Source organism: Pleurodeles waltl, chromosome 4_1 (genome assembly GCF_031143425.1).
Source record: "Pleurodeles waltl isolate 20211129_DDA chromosome 4_1, aPleWal1.hap1.20221129, whole genome shotgun sequence".
NCBI classification, from domain to species: Eukaryota; Metazoa; Chordata; class Amphibia; order Caudata; family Salamandridae; genus Pleurodeles; species Pleurodeles waltl.
Genome location: NC_090442.1, coordinates 918276613 through 918295026, shown reverse-complemented (window position 1 = coordinate 918295026; position 18414 = coordinate 918276613). Strand labels below are relative to the sequence as shown.

The 18414-nt window shown below is 43.9% G+C and overlaps 1 protein-coding gene across 1 annotated transcript in view; it reads left to right on the top strand.

Moving 5' to 3' along the window:
- The window catches only part of DNAJC2 (DnaJ heat shock protein family (Hsp40) member C2), a 403795-nt gene that overhangs the window by 19559 nt on the left and 365822 nt on the right, over window positions 1-18414 (top strand). The window contains exons 2-4 of the mRNA XM_069229688.1: window positions 3481-3671; window positions 7780-7855; window positions 8295-8393. Coding sequence (XP_069085789.1) covers window positions 3481-3671; window positions 7780-7855; window positions 8295-8393 — 366 coding nt within the window. The remainder of the gene's footprint in view (window positions 1-3480; window positions 3672-7779; window positions 7856-8294; window positions 8394-18414) is intronic.

The window sequence follows — 18414 nt, the reverse complement described above, 5'->3', positions numbered from 1 at the left end:
TTTCTGCTGTGGTTGGTCTAGGTGCTGAGAATAAGGTTGGTGTGGTCTTTTTCATCATGTAGAGTATTGTAATTTTGACTCCAGTGTGGATGTGAGGCATTTTCCTTGTACTGACTAGGGTTCCACGGTTACTATCTTGTGGATGGAGTAGCAGTGTAATACTAGTCTAATATGTCCAGTAGATTCAGGTGGGGTAAAGTCTATTGATTGGTGTTTGGTGATCTTTCGAGTCAAAAAGCTGCAGAGATAGTGAGCGAGGTCATGAGGCATGGTCATCAATTTTATTGATAAGAAACACATTGTCTCACATGAAGAGTGGATATCTACGTGCCACAGCATTCTCTGATGGGGGATTGGTAGTCTTGCAGAAGATTGTTCATGATTATCTGTTCCAGTTACTGGGTAGAGTCTGATTTTACTCTGATTTTTTTTTTCTTAAGAGGGGTGACAGGCTGCGAAAAAGCTACTCACCCACTAGCTATTGCAGTCATATTTTATCAAGCTGTTTTTAGGACCTTCCCGCCCCTTCTGGCGTGTCGACAAAAAACTGGTATTTCGTTCAGTCAGGAAGTCAAGCAAAAAAGGTAACTTTAAATCTTGTTCTTACCTTGTCACATTTGCTCTGTGTTCAGAGACAGATGTCAAAGCTAAATTTGTCTTCTTTTCTTTCTGACTTCAGAGTTCCAGGATTTTGTAAGGTGAACTGTCTGACCTGCTGTTCAAAGTGTGTGAAATGAAAGGCTGTAGGGTGTCAAGTTTTTCATAACATAAAGTAAATAACTAAGTCAACTGTATAACACTTCAAAATATATTTCAGCAGTTGGGAAAACCCATTTTTTGTACTTGTGTATGATTAAAAAAATATTTATATTTTAGGATGAAAACAAATCAGAACACTTGGTGATGTGCAAATGTTACATATTTTTTCTGAAACCCAATTTTCACGGATTATTGTTAATACACTATATAGTTTTATCAGTAAAGCTGGAAGTTAGTGGGAAGGTTTTTGGATACTTCTTGAGAATTTACTGTCTGTAAATGACAGTGCTCTACCACATCATGCTTTAGTAATATATTTATTAAAAGTGAGTGTTTAAACATAAACAGAGAAACACTCCTGCCCTGTTGGCAATGTTATTAGTGAACTAAGAGGCAAATCGTGGATCACGTGTACCTTATATGTGGCTGGATTCTTATTATACATGGAGCAAACATTATATCCTGTGGAAGTTGTAATACAGCGGACGGGATATATGTCAGGTTTTGATGGAGTAATACCCTCCGCCAAACTTGTAATGAAGCCCTTAGTCTATCTAATCAAACAAAAGTTTTATTTGAACAGCAGAAATGCTTGAACTCACATATTTGATGGTGTACTCAAGTAAGAATGAAAAAAAGGCGACTATGAAATAAAATATTTGCCTAGGATCACACAATTTGAGACCCGTTTACGGGTCAAGTTCTTTACAGTTAGGACAAGTAGATTATTCAGGTTACTCCACCTGCAGGTCTAGTAAAATTTTTATGGTTTCTAGAGGCCTGCGTGATATATCAGAAGTTGAGATCTTCTCGGTCTAATCTGAGGGAGGATTTCCCCTCTGTTGAGAGCATTTTGGAAGGGTCCTTGGCTGAGGGAGAAATTCAGGAAGGAGGCGATGGCTTTTTAAAGATCGTAGGATGGACAATGGTAGAATGCTGTCTTTGTAATAAGTGACTTGGATTGAGATCATGATGTTGGTAGGTTCAGCATGTGGTAGGAGTTTGAAGGAAGAGCACTTGCAGAAAGAGTGATGTAACAGGAGGTAGTGTGGATGTCAGTTTCGACACAAGCCATTGTTTTCTTGGAGAGAATAATGTAGAAACCATGAAGAACCTCTTCCTAAGTACGTGTGTCATTTTTATTCTAACTATTAGAAATATTAGAAAATTATAATTAAATTCCTGTATAATCACAAGTCTTGGTAAACTGATATAAAATACCAAAATAGATGCACGTGGATGATCGAGCACATGGTTATTTCAGTCTGACAATCTGCAGCAGATGGTACTGCTATTGCAGAAGCAGTCATGTCCATCTTCTAATAAAAGTTTTTGATTGAAAATGTGTTTTGGCTAGGCTTACTGGCCTCGTGTTCTTCCTTTCACTAAAGTGGTCAGGGGTCTCTTAAATAGGAGTGTTGCTGCTTCTGCGGATCTGTAAAAATGGAAACTAAAGTATTTCATTTTTTTAATGTCTGGATGTACACATGCATTTAGTAGTACATAAGTAATAATTCACAGTTTACAGAGTTTTTTAAACGGGATACACTTGTCTTTCTGCACTATATAGAAGGCAAGTGTGTGTTATGAGCATCATAATATTTTTCAGAACATGCAGTGAAAAAGATATACTTTATCAACATTTGATCATGACACATCTGAAGCCATGAAATAATCGATTTATTCAGGAGCAAAGTGGAATATGAGCAGATTGAGAGGGGAAGAGAGAATTATTTCTGAAGCACAAAGAGCACATGGTAATACTGTTTTGTAGGAGGAGGCCTGTCCCTAGGTGATGAGGGCAGGATGGACAGTTTATGTTCTATTTCCGAACAATAATTTTTAGTTCTCTAATGTCTACAAATTGCTGATAAAGCAAGTGGAGTCTGGCTGGATGCAAATTAATGCATGTCTCCTTGGCCTGGCTCCATAATCAAAACCTTCCTTAAAATGATTTCCTAATTAAAACTCTTATTTCAGCAAGTTTGGTGCTGCAGTGGGTCTTCCCGTACCCCTCCCAAAACAGACATGGCAACTGCAGATAGCGCAATAGGTTGCACCTCCTTGGCTTAAGATTAACATGATTGTAAAGTTCATGGTGAAGGAAGACTTCCTCCTCTCTTCCAAGTACAGCTTAGTTGCTGCAAGTCCACCTGAGAGATGGAGCGGTGAGTACAAATAGCAATGAAATGGTGCACAAAGAGGAAGATAAGGCAGGGAGATTCCAGTACCCAGTGCCTCCTTGCTGTGGTCCTACAGGTGAGTTCATAGCACTTTTGGTGATTCTCTTCCATTTTAGTTTTACACCAGGATAGTTCACCTTTCAATTTAAGGCAATATATCCATCCACATATATTAGATGAAGTAAAGTTTCGCTGACCTCAAGATCGCAACATAGTGTATATTTTCCTTCTGTCACAAAGGTACCCCAGGCCTCACATTTTATGGCTGTATGTTGTAGCAGCGTTCCACTTCGTATAGTGGTGTGTAGATTATGAATTTATAGTGCAAGTGTGTACAGAACAAAATATGTAGTGTACAATAAGATAGTAAAGTTAAACAATATGTTATCCAGTGGACGTAGTGTTTTCTATATTAGTTTTAATGTTAGTTTTAATGTTGACTTTTGCAGGTAAGCAACAAGAGGCATTTTCTTTCAGCGTTTGTAATCATGCTGCACTAAACTGCAAATTGCTGAAATTTCAAAATTTTGCTTTTCAGTCTCTGTACTTTGTCAAGTTGAACCTGTGGGGCGATGGTTTGAAGCATTTCTTAAGAGGCGAGACAGAAATGTGTCTGCTTCATTCCAGGAGTTGGAGGATGACGAAGAGTTGTCAGAGGAGTCGGATAATGAAGAATTACAGCTGGAAGAGTTTCCTATGCTGAAGACACTTGATCCAAAGGACTGGAAGGTACGGTCCATGGTTTCTCCATTGTTGTTTACGCTGGCAGTACTCTTACTCATTTAAGGTCCGTGTCATGGAACGTGACTATCTTGTAAAGCAGTATTTCTTAAACTTTTGATTACTCTGAATACCCTCTTAATCTTTACTGGTAACCAGAGGCCCCACTAAAATCTCATATTTAGAATCTAGGGACCCCCCCCCCACAGAGTGGTTATTTGAATTTGAATCCATGGATCCCGACCTAAGCAATTGCGATGATTTGAACTGCAAAACAATACGCAAAATTGCAAAAACAAGCATCTGTCAAACAAATGATGAATTATTTTATTTTGTAAAAAAAAAATATTTTAAAAAATCATAATTTTAATGGGAAATTTGGAGCTTTAAATTCAGTTTAAGGCCACCCATTGTTCATATAGTATTCTGTTTGATGTAGCTGCACTCCTCCCTGAGGATACCAACCTACATTTTAGCACCCCCTGCCCCACAATTTCAAATACCTACACAGAACGTTTTTAGTTTGTCAGCTTTACATTTTGTTTTTATTAATGTACACCTTACTGATCTGTTAATATTATTTTATTGTCTAAGCAGTCAGTTTTTCAAGTGGTCAGCCGAATTCGGTCTTTGTAGGGCTGAGTTGTTTATATATTTGTAGATCTTGATCTCTGGTTGGTTTAGCATTTCCCTAGTTTTAAGACTCCAATTGTGTACACAACTTCCTACCTCAGTTTTATAAAAACTTTTTTCAAAATAAAACATAGAATACAACGATTGTACTTCTTGTATCCCCACTAGCCTAAAACATTTACCCTTTACCCTTCAACCTCTGTGGCATTTACCATGTTACCATTGATGCTGACATTGCTTCATCGTCTGTTTTCTCATACAGTGCGTCAGACCCAAAAAACAGACTCCAACCATTTCCCTCATAAAACAGGGCATATGTTCAGTGCTGTCACTTTTTTTTGTCCTGTTATTGCCCCTTTTCCCCTTCAGTAAGGCATTCAAGCTTAGTCATGGATTTAATTTCTCTGGCGATGCTCTACTCTATCTGAAGGAAACTGAGAGCATGCTCAGTGGAGTTTGAAACCGAACATGCTTTTGATTTAAACTCCTCTACTTTAAAGTCCACTGTATAAATGTATCGCCCTTGCTTGGTGTTCTCACTTTTGTAACCGAAGGCGACTGTTGGCTAACCCAGTGAAATGTTATTCCTTTCTAACGATTACTTTTCTTCACTTACTGTAACTATCTTCTCCCAGCTAGCTTGGCTTATCGATTTGTCTTATTTCTTTGCCTCCTTTCAACTACAATTAAATGAGCTTTACTGATCTTCAAGATATCATACTATCCTTTCTGATTCTCCCTCTTCTCTCGCTTATGCCTAATCTCACAAGTTCTCTGTCAGCACTGTTTGTCACTACCACTGAACACTTACCGTTTTACTTGCACCGCAGTTTGAAACTTAGTAGTATTAGAAGTGCTTTTGGAAACCCAGTTTCTGACCCCTTGCCCCTTTCTCGCTTGTATCACTGTTTGCACTATTATTCTCTGTCCAATATGCCTTTCATCCTCACCTCTTGCAGGGAGGGTGGTCTTTGTCACTGCTTGCATTTCACTTAAATATTGCACTATATTAGCTCGTACAGATAGAGACTTGGAAAGATAGTTGGACTTTGTCCATACAACATAAACTTTCTTTCAGTTCAATTCATTAAGGCTACGATCCCACCAGCTACTATGTTCTCTCAATTGTTTGTTTCCATTCAGACTTTATGAATTCTGTTTTCACCTACGTTTACTGCAACACTACTTTAGAAAATCTTTTTTCCACAAATGTATTTTCTAAATTGAGTACTGTGCAACATTTTGGATTTTTAAATATAGTTCTGCCATCGAATATGGAGTGTTCCAACACTTGTTTCAGAGACTGGTAGCCAGACAAGGGGTGTTATGTTTATAGCAGCCTGCGTTGAGAGTGCAAAGTGAGATCTGGCTTGTCTTAACACAGTGCCTTTACCTATCTTGGATGAAGATGCCTCTAATCGTTTTAAATACATGTATTCTATTCTGACATTTAAATTTTCTGTAAAGAGAAAAACGAAGACTCGTACAAAGAGAGCAGTTGATTTTATTCTGTCTGTAACTGTGTTACTTTAATTATACATCGACATTGTCCTGGTCGTTTTATTCCCCACTCAGTGTATTTTAATGCCTTTTAATCTGAAATGAAAGTAATCCGATTTTACCCTTAAGAAGAATATTCTGTATTTAAATTCCAATACTGTTTTTTCCTTAAAAAACAACCTGTTTCCAAACTAACGATGTCCGCTTGGTTGTAGCGCCAGTGCCTTCTCTGTTCTAATTACCTCTTTGGTAGATGTACAGTAAAATGGATTATGTTTGCTCATTTTTGCAAACAGAATTTTAGAGAGGAGCCATATCCTAATCAGATTCTCCCCTTGAATTGTTGCCAAAGAACTGTCTGAGTACATGGCTGAGGGCAAAATGTACAATCGTCATTACTCATGCTCCACAACCAACACAAAATAACGTAAGTATCCATCACAGCAGATGCAGTATGTACTTCAGGATGCCTTTGTGCACAGGCACAGCAGCTCAAGTAACTTCAACCCCTGCACTTTGCTAAACCCTACCCAGTCACGCTTCCTCCTCTTCTTCCTCATAAAAGTGATCAGATCCATTATGAAAAATGCTGCTACTCTGAACATGCAGCTACCAACTGTAGTAAAAGATGTTTACATCTCATCATGAACCCTTAAGAGCCATTTCCTTTTCAAACAAGAACATCCGTGTGTGAATTAGTCTAATTGACGAAGGAAATTAACTAACTCAATTAACGACGTATCTAATATTTTTGATTTACTAACAAACAAAAAAGGCAATGGTTGTTGCCTCAGAGTGTGTGTAGCTCCCAATGCGAGTCTCTGTATTATGTAAGGAAGAGTTTAACAGCCGTCATACGCTGATGGTTCCAAATTCTGTAAGTGCCATGCCCGATGAGGAATACCAGAAAAGGATCCTGTTCTGTTAAATTTGGTTGGGATGTGTTTGTAATGTAAAACATTTTTTGCAAAATAAAAGTGCTCATTTTAAGTAACATAAGCCTTCACTCATTTGAGGACAGTACTAATACATCCGGCATGTACTGCATGGAGACGCTATACACCTCTTCATTCTGATGTAAGTATTCCTTGGGTAAAAGCCACGTTCTTCTACTTCTCGAGGTTAAAATAATAACTGTATTGCATAATTTCTTTAGTATAATCTAGTTAGGACTGCAAAACCTGCCCAAAATTAGATAATGGCCTTGGTACATTAGTTAATAATCTATGACAGTTGGTTTTTTGCATCACCATGCTTCCTGCCAGAGCCCATAAAGTTTTAAGTACACTTTTGCGCAGACAGTAGAAACTACCACCCAAAGAAATTGCATTTGTACAGAAACCTTTCCTGATACTCTAACGGTTTGATCGTTAGCCACAGAAAATCTTTATTTTATGTACTTGTAAGTAGCAACATTACACAGAGTATAATCTCCTGAGAATAGCGGGATAGGTGCATTAATACCTGGGTAGTAAATGGGTAAGACCTGATCTTCACAACAGTATGCTTATTTAAACAGGGTCAGCACAGTGGTCCTTTCTTACCCTCACTTGTGCTGCCCAATTCAATACAATTTTAAAACACTTTTTAAAGATAGATTTTCAACTGTTTTTTCTGTGAATAGTCCAGAAAGGAATATCATGACATTTTTGTTAATCTGGAGTGTGTCCATGGCTGGTTTACCTGCGTGTGAAAGCTGCCCCAGTTACATGGGATCTGCGCAGGATATGAAGAATAGCTTGATTTTTAAGGACCATTGGAGACCAAAGGAGGGTATTGAAAAGCAACTCACATAATGCACACTAAACATGCCCTACACACCTAACGTACATCTGAAATATAGGATTTTCTTGACCCTACAGTGTAAATGTTGCCAACATTTGTGTAGCAAAGGGTCTGCCATCAGTATGGCCTTTGCAGTATGTTTCATTAATGCTTCTGCATCCTAGCCTCTCAGTTTGAGAAAATATATCCTGTTTTCTAGAATCAAGACCACTATGCAGTCCTTGGACTCAGGCTCTTACGGTACAAGGCCACCCCAAAGCAGATCAAAGCTGCTCGTAAGTACCACTCAGATCTACCGCACAACTGCTTTAATTATTTATTTTTGTGTGAGTGTAAATCTTTTTCTTTCACCTATTCATTGTGGCATGCCATTCATTACATTTATGGGCTACCAATTACCTGCCTAAAAGCAAACACATTTCGTATTATTTTCTTGAAAATCATGTTTGAGCCTTGTTGCATCATGTGTATTTTAATTATTCTCTATGGTGCAAAGGTGAACGATTTTGGTACATTTCTGGCGCTGTATGTTTTGCTCTTGAACTTTACCTTTGTGAAGTGAAATAAATGTTACCTTGGTCTAGTCAGGATAACAAGATTTTACAATTTAATCCATGCAAAGTTATTACTTTAGAAGTCGCTGATCTGTTTGCATTCTTTTTCTTATGTGACATAGAACACACTATATAATAAACTGAAATTACTTTTTGCTAGATAAAGCTATGGTTTTGAAACATCATCCTGACAAGCGGAAAGCAGCTGGGGAGCAGATAGTTGAAGGTGACAATGACTACTTTACCTGCATAACTAAAGGTAAGAGAGGACAGAACGTTAGATGGTCATCTGTTACTTTTTTTCCGATGTTTTATATATACTAATTGCTGGTGGCACAGTTTTCTTTTGCAGCAGTTTTTATTTTTGAGCCTGTTTTGAGGTTTCTACTTCAGGTGTTATCATGTAATTTCAAATACTTTTTTGTAATCACACATTGTGCTTTGCTGCCATAGAAGCAAGACATGAACAACAACCCCCCACCCCCGGCTACCATCCAGATCTTAAGAACAATATCGGCCAGGATATATGTTATCAGACTTCTGTGGAAGAAAAAAGGTTACATTTGCAGAAAATAAGAAATATGTACAAAAATGCCCCACCCACCCTTGCCTTTCTGCCACCTCAAACGCCTCTCTGGGTAGCCTCACTAGCCTGATTCTAGGTCCTCCACACTGTAACACATCCCTTCAGCCCACAGATTGCGTGTTTGTCTCTAAGAGCCCACAAATGCTTGCCACATTCGATAATAGTGTAAACTAGAGGGTCTACAGATGTTGCACGAGTTAGTAAATTGGTTTGGTACCTTCTCTGTAAAGACTTATTTGGCAGTTGTCTGTTACCCAACGAACCTCGAAACTCAGTTGACCTGCAGTAACAATATTTTGGTTTAAAAAAAGTAGCTGCTAGCAATGTTGATAATTCTTGTTACTGTTTAGATAGCTCCCACCTTCGCCTATGTCAGGTCGCTTTAACTTATGATGTTTCTCTTGCTTTCTTAAAGCCTCAACAGACAGGTAGCAAGAGAAAGTATGTGGGTAGCTTACAAATTCTTTAAGGAATCTGTGTTTACCTTTCAAAGAAAGATCGACTTGATTAAACTTTTGTCAAGCGAAAGTATTTTAAGATGGTCTTTCAGGACAGGCATGTTAAATAAAGAACTAAAAGACTCATTCACTTATGAGAGCTAGAGGATATGGTAGCCATAATCCAGAGTAAGGCAATCAGAAATGATTGATTTCGTCAATCTTGTTCCTTCTTTAGTCCATATAGAAAACCAAAGTACTAATGGTTTTAATAGGAACAGGTTCTCCAAATATTGCAAGCCTCTTTATAGACAATTGGCGATGAATCGGGTAGACATGACGGGTGTTTTAAGAAAATATTTTACCTCTACCTGTAGGAAGTGACTAGTGGTATAACCCCACAGACCCAGACCAAAAGTAGCAGTAGCCATCCCTCTAGCCTTGTGTATATCTACCATCTGATAAAGGAGTCGGCTACCCAATTTATGGGAGAACCTAAAAGTCCCATAGTAATTTCTGCTCATTTTAGATATGGCATTTTGTACGTGCATGAACCAGGCACCATTTTTTGGGGTATAATCCCATGGTAACAAAGAGTTAACACTAGTTATCCGAGTATTCCAGATGAAGAAAGATCTACTTTTTTCCCACTTGTCATTGCATAGGTGTAGGAAGTTGGCTCTGTATGCACTATTTCAAAGTAAGGAATACTATGCACAGAGTCCAAGGGTTCCCCTTAGAGGTAAGATAGTGGCAAAAAGAGAATTCTAATGCTCTATTTTGTGGTAGTGTGGTCGAGCAGTAGGCTTATCAAAGGAGTAGTGTTAAGCATTTGTTGTACATACACAAGCAATAAATGAGGAACACACACTCAGACAATTCCAGGCCAATAGGTTTTTGTATAGAAAAATATATTTTCTTAGTATATTTTAAGAACCACAGGTTCAAGATTTACATGTAAATACTTTAAATGAAAGGTATTGCACGTAGGTACTTTAGGAACTTTGAATAATCAAATAGCATACACAGTTTTCAAATAAATCACATATAGCTATTTTAAAACTAGACAGTGCAATTTTCAACAGTTCCTGGGGGGAGTAAGAGTTAGTTAGTTTTTGCAGGTAAGTAAACCACCTACGGGTTCAAGTTTGGGTCCAAGGTAGCCCACCGTTGGGGATTCAGAGCAACCCCAAAGTTACCACACCAGCAGCTCAGGGCCGGTCAGGTGCAGAGGTCAAAGTGGTGCCCAAACGCATAGGCTTCAATGGAGAAGGGGGTGCCCCGGTTCCAGTCTGCCAGCAGGTAAGTACCCGCGTCTTCGGAGGACAGACCAGGGGGGTTTTGTAGGGCACCGGGGGGGGGGGACACAAGTTAGCACAGGAAGTACACACTCAGCAGCATGGGGGCGGCCGGGTGCAGTGTGCAAGCACACGTCGGGTTTCCAATGTAAATCAATGGGAGACCAAGGGGTCTCTTCAGCGATGCGGGCAAGGGGGGGGGGCTCCTCTGGTAGCCACCACCTGGGCAAGGGAGAGGGCCTCCTGGGGGTCACTCCTGCACTGGAGTTCCGATCTTTCAGGTCCTGGGGGCTGCGGGTGCAGAGTCTTTTCCAGGCGTCGGGATCTGGGAGTCAGGCAGTCGCGGTCAGGGGGAGCCTCGGGATTCCCTCTGCAGGCGTCGCTGTGGGGGTTCAGGGGGGGGCAACTCTGGTTACTCACAGTCTCGTAGTCGCCGGGGAGTCCTCCCTGAAGTGTTTTCTCCACAAGTCGAGCCGGGGGCGTCTGGTGCAGAGTAGCAAGTCTCACGCTTCCGGCAGGAAACGCAAGTTGTTTTAAAGTTGCTCCTTTGTTACAAAGTTGCAGTCTTGGGTGAACAGAGCCGCTGTCCTCAGGAGTTCTTGGTCCTTCTAGAGCAGGGCAGTCCTCTGAGGATTCAGAGGTCGCTGGTCCCTGGGGAAAGCGTCGCTGGAGCAGTGTCTTTAGAAGTGGGGAGACAGGCCGGTAGAGCTGGGGCCAAAGCAGTTGGTGTCTCCGTCTTCTCTGCAGGGTTTTTCAGCTTAGCAGTCCTCTTCTTCTTAGGTTGCAGGAATCTGAGTTCCTTTGTTCTGGGGAGCCCTTAAATACTAAATTTAAGGGCGTGTTTAGGTCTGGGGGGGTTAGTAGCCAATGGCTACTAGCCCTGAGGGTGGGTACACCCTCTTTGTGCCTCCTCCCAAGGGGAGGGGGTCTCATTCCTATCCCTATTGGGGGAATCCTCCATCTGCAAGATGGAGGACTTCTAAAAGTCAGTCACCTCAGCTCAGGACACCTTAGGGGCTGTCCTGACTGGCCAGTGACTCCTCCTTGGTTTTCTCATTATCTCCTCCGGCCTTGCCGCCAAAAGTGTGGCCGTGGCCAGAGGGGGCGGGCAACTCCACTAGCTGGAGTGCCCTTGGGTGCTGTAACAAAGGGGGAGAGCCTTTGAGGCTCACCGCCAGGTGTTACAGTTCCTGCAGGGAGAGGTGATAAGCATCTCCACCCAGTACAGGCTTTGTTACTAGCCACAGAGTGACAAAGGCACTCTCCCCATGTGGCCAGCAACATGTCTGGAGTGTGGCAGGCTGCTAAAACCAGTCAGCCTACACGGGTAGTCGGTTAAGGTTTCAGGGGGCTCCTCTAAGGTGCCCTCTGGGGTGTATTTTACAATAAAATGTACACTGGCATCAGTGTGCATTTATTGTGCTGAGAAGTTTGATACCAAACTTCCCAGTTTTCAGTGTAGCCATTATGGTGCTGTGGAGTTCGTGTTTGACAGACTCCCAGACCATATACTCTTATGGCTACCCTGCACTTACAATGTCTAAGGTTTTGTTTAGACACTGTAGGGGTACCATGCTCATGCACTGGTACCCTCACCTATGGTATAGTGCACCCTGCCTTAGGGCTGTAAGGCCTGCTAGAGGGGTGTCTTACCTATACTGCATAGGCAGTGAGAGGCTGGCATGGCACCCTGAGGGGAGTGCCATGTCGACTTACTCGTTTTGTCCTCACTAGCACACACAAGCTGGCAAGCAGTGTGTCTGTGCTGAGTGAGAGGTCTCCAGGGTGGCATAAGACATGCTGCAGCCCTTAGAGACCTTCCTTGGCATCAGGGCCCTTGGTACTAGAAGTACCAGTTACAAGGGACTTATCTGGATGCCAGGGTCTGCCAATTGTGGATACAAAAGTACAGGTTAGGGAAAGAACACTGGTGCTGGGGCCTGGTTAGCAGGCCTCAGCACACTTTCAATTGTAAACATAGCATCAGCAAAGGCAAAAAGTCAGGGGGCAACCATGCCAAGGAGGCATTTCCTTACACAACCCCCCCCCCAAACGAAAGAGGATGAGACTAACCTTTCCCAAGAGAGTCTTCATTTTCTAAGTGGAAGAACCTGGAAAGGCCATCTGCATTGGCATGGGCAGTCCCAGGTCTGTGTTCCACTATAAAGTCCATTCCCTGTAGGGAGATGGACCACCTCAACAGTTTAGGATTTTCACCTTTCATTTGCATCAGCCATTTGAGAGGTCTGTGGTCAGTTTGAACTAGGAAGTGAGTCCCAAAGAGGTATGGTCTCAGCTTCTTCAGGGACCAAACCACAGCAAAGGCCTCCCTCTCAATGGCACTCCAACGCTGCTCCCTGGGGAGTAACCTCCTGCTAATGAAAGCAACAGGCTGGTCAAGGCCATCATCATTTGTTTGGGACAAAACTGCCCCTATCCCATGTTCAGAGGCATCTGTCTGCACAATGAACTGCTTAGAATAATCTGCAGCTTTTAGAACTGGTGCTGAGCACATTGCTTGTTTCAGGGTGTCAAAGGCCTGTTGGCATTCCACAGTCCAGTTCACTTTCTTGGGCATTTTCTTGGAGGTGAGTTCAGTGAGGGCTGTCACAATGGATCCATATCCCTTCACAAACCTCCTGTAATACCCAGTCAAGCCAAGGAATGCCCTGACTTGAGTCTGGGTTTTTGGAGCTACCCAGTCCAGAATAGTCTGGATCTTGGGTTGGAGTGGCTGAACTTGGCCTCCACCTACAAGGTGTCCCAAGTAAACCACAGTTCCCTGCCCTATCTGGCATTTGGATGCCTTGATAGAGAGGCCTGCAGATTGCAGAGCCTTCAAAACCTTCTTCAGGTGGACCAGGTGATCCTGCCAGGTGGAGCTAAAGACAGCAATATCATCAAGATAAGCTGTGCTAAAGGACTCCAAGCCAGCAAGGACTTGATTCACCAACCTTTGGAAGGTGGCAGGGGCATTCTTTAAACCAAAGGGCATAACAGTAAACTGATAATGCCCATCAGGTGTGGAGAATGCTGTTTTCTCTTTTGCTCCAGGTGCCATTTTTATTTGCCAGTACCCTGCTGTCAAGTCAAAGGTACTTAAGAATTTGGCAGCACCTAATTTATCTATGAGCTCATCAGCTCTAGGAATTGGATGAGCATCTGTCTTGGTGACAGAATTGAGCCCTCTGTAGTCCACACAAAACCTCATCTCTTTCTTTCCATCTTTGGTGTGAGGTTTGGGGACTAAGACCACTGGGCTAGCCCAGGGGCTGTCAGAGCGCTCAATTACTCCCAATTCCAGCATCTTGTGGACTTCCACCTTGATGCTTTCCTTAACATGGTCAGACTGTCTAAAGATTTTGTTCTTGACAGGCATGCTGTCTCCTGTGTCCACATCATGGGTACACAGGTGTGTCTGACCAGGGGTTAAGGAGAAGAGTTCAGGAAACTGTTGTAGGACTCTCCTACAATCAGCTTGCTGTTGGCCAGAGAGGGTGTCTGAGTAGATCACTCCATCTACTGAGCCATGCTTTGGGTCTGATGACAGAAGATCAGGGAGAGGTTCACTCTCTGCCTCCTGATCCTCATCTGTTACCATCAACAGATTCACATCAGCCCTGTCATGGAAGAGCTTAAGGCAGTTCACATGGATCACCCTCTTGGGGCTCCTGCTTGTGCCCAGGTCCACCAGGTAGGTGACCTGACTCTTCCTTTCTAGCACTGGGTAAGGGCCACTCCATTTGTCCTGGAGTGCCCTGGGAGCCACAGGCTCCAGAACCCAGACTTTCTGCCCTGGTTGGAACTCAACCAGTGCAGCCTTTTGGTCATACCAAAACTTCTGGAGCTGTTGGCTGGCCTCAAGGTTTTTGGTTGCCTTTTCCATGTACTCTGCCATTCTAGAGCGAAGGCCAAGTACATAGTCCACTATGTCTTGTTTAGGCTCATGAAGAGGTCTCTCCCAGCCTTCTTTAACAAGAGCAAGTGGTCCCCTTACAGGATGACCAAACAGAAGTTCAAAGGGTGAGAATCCTACTCCCTTCTGTGGCACCTCTCTGTAAGCAAAAAGCAGACATGGCAAGAGGACATCCCATCTCCTTTTGAGTTTTTCTGGGAGCCCCATGATCATGCCTTTTAATGTCTTGTTGAATCTCTCAACTAAGCCATTAGTTTGTGGATGGTATGGTGTAGTGAATTTGTAAGTCACTCCACACTCATTCCACATGTGTTTTAGGTATGCTGACATGAAGTTGGTACCTCTGTCAGACACCACCTCCTTAGGGAAACCCACTCTGGTAAGGATACCAATGAGGGCCTTGGCTACTGCAGGGGCAGTAGTCGACCTAAGGGGAATAGCTTCAGGATACCTAGTAGCATGATCCACTACTACTAGGATGTACATATTTCCTGAGGCTGTGGGAGGTTCCAGTGGACCAACTATGTCCACACCCACTCTTTCAAAGGGGACCCCCACCACTGGAAGTGGAATGAGGGGGGCCTTTGGGTGCCCACCTGTCTTACCACTGGATTGACAGGTGGGGCAGGAGAGGCAAAACTCCTTAACCTTCTGGGACATATTGGGCCAGTAGAAGTGGTTGACTAACCTCTCCCACGTCTTGGTTTGTCCCAAATGCCCAGCAAGGGGAATATCATGGGCTAAGGTCAGAATAAACTCTCTGAACGACTGAGGCACTACCACTCTCCTAGTGGCACCAGGTTTGGGGTCTCTGGCCTCAGTGTACAGGAGTCCATCTTCCTAATAGACCCTATGTGTTCCATTTTTCTTGCCCTTGGACTCTTCAGCAGCTTGCTGCCTAAGGCCTTCAAGAGAGGGACAGGTTTCTTGTCCCTTACACAGCTCCTCCCTTGAGGGTCCCCCTGGGCCTAAGAGCTCAACCTGATAAGGTTCAAGCTCCAAAGGCTCAGTTCCCTCAGAGGGCAGAACTTCTTCCTGAGAAGAGAGGTTCTCTTTTTCTGACTGTGTTGCAGTTGGTTTCCCAACTGACTTTCCTTTTCTCTTGGTAGGCTGGGCCTTTCTTCCAGACTCCAGCTCTACTTGTTCACCCTGTGCCTTGCATTGTGCTCTTGTTTTTACACACACCAGTTCAGGGATACCCAGCATGGCTGCATGGGTTTTTAGTTCTACCTCAGCCCATGCTGAGGACTCCAGGTCATTTCCAAGCAGACAGTCTACTGGGATGTTTGAGGAGACCACCACCTGTTTCAGGCCATTGACCCCTCCCCATTCTAAAGTTACCATTGCCATGGGATGTGCTTTAGTTTGATCGTCAGCATTGGTGACTGTATACGTTTTTCCAGTCAGGTATTGGCCAGGGGAAACCAGTTTCTCTGTCACCATGGTGACACTGGCACCTGTATCCCTCAGGCCCTCTACACTTGTCCCATTAATAAAGAGCTGCTGCCTGTATTTTTGCATGTTAGGAGGCCAGGCAGCTAGTGTGGCTAAATCCACCCCACCCTCAGAGACTAGAGTAGCTTCAGTGTGGACCCTGATTTGCTCTGGGCACACTGTTGATCCCACTTGGAGACTAGCCATTCCAGTGTTACCTGGATTGGAGTTTGGAGTGGAACTTTTCTTGGGACAGGCCTTGTCTCCAGTTTGGTGTCCAGACTGACTACAGTTTCGACACCAGGCCTTTTTGGGATCAAAGTTTTTACCCTTGTACCCAGGATTGTTTTGTGAAGAGGCTCTGGGCCCACCCTCCTGTGCAGGTTTTTGGGGGCCTTTAGAAGACTCTTGACTATTTTTATTTTTGGCTGTCTCACCACCTTTCCCCTGGGGAGGTTTTGTGACCCCTTTCTTTTGGTCACCCTGTAGGAAGTTGGCTCTGTATGTGCTATTTCAAAGTAAGGAATAGCATGCACAGAGTCCAAGGGTTCCCCTTAGAGGTAAAATAGTGGTAAAAATAGATAATACTAATGCTCTATTTTGTGGTAGTGTGGTCGAGCAGTAGGCTTATCCAAGGAGTAGTGTTAAGCATTTGTTGTACATACACATAGACAATAAATGAGGTACACACACTCAGAGACAAATCCAGCCAATAGGTTTTGTATAGAAAAATATCTTTTCTTAGTTTATTTTAAGAACCACAGGTTAAAATTTTACATGTAATATCTTGTTTGAAAGGTATTGCAGGTAAGTACATTAGGAACTTTGAATCATTTCAATTGCATGTATACTTTTCAAGTTATTCACAAATAGCTATTTTAAAAGTGGACACTTAGTGCAATTTTCACAGTTCCTGGGGGAGGTAAGTTTTTGTTAGTTTTACCAGGTAAGTACGACACTTACAGGGTTCAGTTCTTGGTCCAAGGTAGCCCACCGTTGGGGGTTCAGAGCAACCCCAAAGTTACCACACCAGCAGCTCAGGGCCGGTCAGGTGCAGAGTTCAAAGTGGTGCCCAAAACGCATAGGCTTCAATGGAGAGAAGGGGGTGCCCCGGTTCCAGTCTGCCAGCAGGTAAGTACCCGCGTCTTCGGAGGGCAGACCAGGGGGGTTTTGTAGGGCACCGGGGGGGGCACAAGCCCACACAGAAATTTCACCCTCAGCGGCGCGGGGGCGGCCGGGTGCAGTGTTAGAACAAGCGTCGGGTTCGCAATGGAAGTCAATGAGAGATCAAGGGATCTCTTCAGCGCTGCAGGCAGGCAAGGGGGGAGCTTCCTCGGGGAAACCTCCACTTGGGCAAGGGAGAGGGACTCCTGGGGGTCACTTCTGCAGTGAAAGTCCGGTCCTTCAGGTCCTGGGGGCTGCGGGTGCAGGGTCTTTTCCAGGTGTCGGGACTTAGGTTTCAGAGAGTCGCGGTCAGGGGAGGCCTCGGGATTCCCTCTGCAGGCGGCGCTGTGGGGGCTCAGGAGGGACAGGTTTTGGTACTCACAGTCGTAGAGTAGTCCGGGGGTCCTCCCTGAGGTGTTGGTTCTCCACCAGCCGAGTCAGGGTCGCCGGGTGCAGTGTTGCAAGTCTCACGCTTCTTGCGGGGAGATTGCAGGGGTCTTTAAAGCTGCTCCTTTGGATAAAGTTGCAGTCTTTTTGGAGCAGGTCCGCTGTCCTCAGGAGTTTCTTGTCGTCGTCGAAGTAGGGCAGTCCTCCGAGGATTCAGAGGTCGCTGGTCCCTTTGGAAGGCGTCGCTGGAGCAGAGTTCTTTGGAAGGCAGGAGACAGGCCGGTGAGTTTCTGGAGCCAAGGTAGTTGTTGTCTTCTGGTCTTCCTCTGCAGGGGTTTTCAGCTAGGCAGTCCTTCTTCTTGTTGTTGCAGGAATCTACTTTTCTAGGGTTCAGGGTAGCCCTTAAATACTAAAGTTAAGGGCGTGTTTAGGTCTGGGGGGTTAGTAGCCAATGGCTACTAGCCCTGAGGGTGAGTACACCCTCTTTGTGCCTCCTCCCAAGGGGAGGGGGTCACATTCCTATCCCTATTGGGGGAATCCTCCTTCTACAAGATGGAGGATTTCTAAAAGTCAGAGTCACCTCAGCTCAGGACACCTTAGGGGCTGTCCTGACTGGCTAGTGACTCCTCCTTGTTTTTCTCATTATCTCTCCTGGACTTGCCGCCAAAAGTGGGGGCTGGGTCCAGGAGGCGGGCATCTCCACTAGCTGGAGTGCCCTGGGGCATTGTAACACGAAGCTTGAGCCTTTGAAGCTCACTGCTAGGTGTTACAGTTCCTGCAGGGGGGAGGTGTGAAGCACCTCCACCCAGAGCAGGCTTTGTTTCTGTCCTCAGAGAGCACAAAGGCTCTCACCGCATGAGGTCAGACACTCGTCTCTCAGCAGCAGGCTGGCACAGACCAGTCAGTCCTGCACTGAACAATTGGGTAAAATACAGGGGGTATCTCTAAGATGCCCTCTGTGTGCATTTTTTAATAAATCCAACACTGGCATCAGTGTGGGTTTATTATTCTGAGAAGTTTGATACTAAACTTCCCAGTATTCAGTGTAGCCATTATGG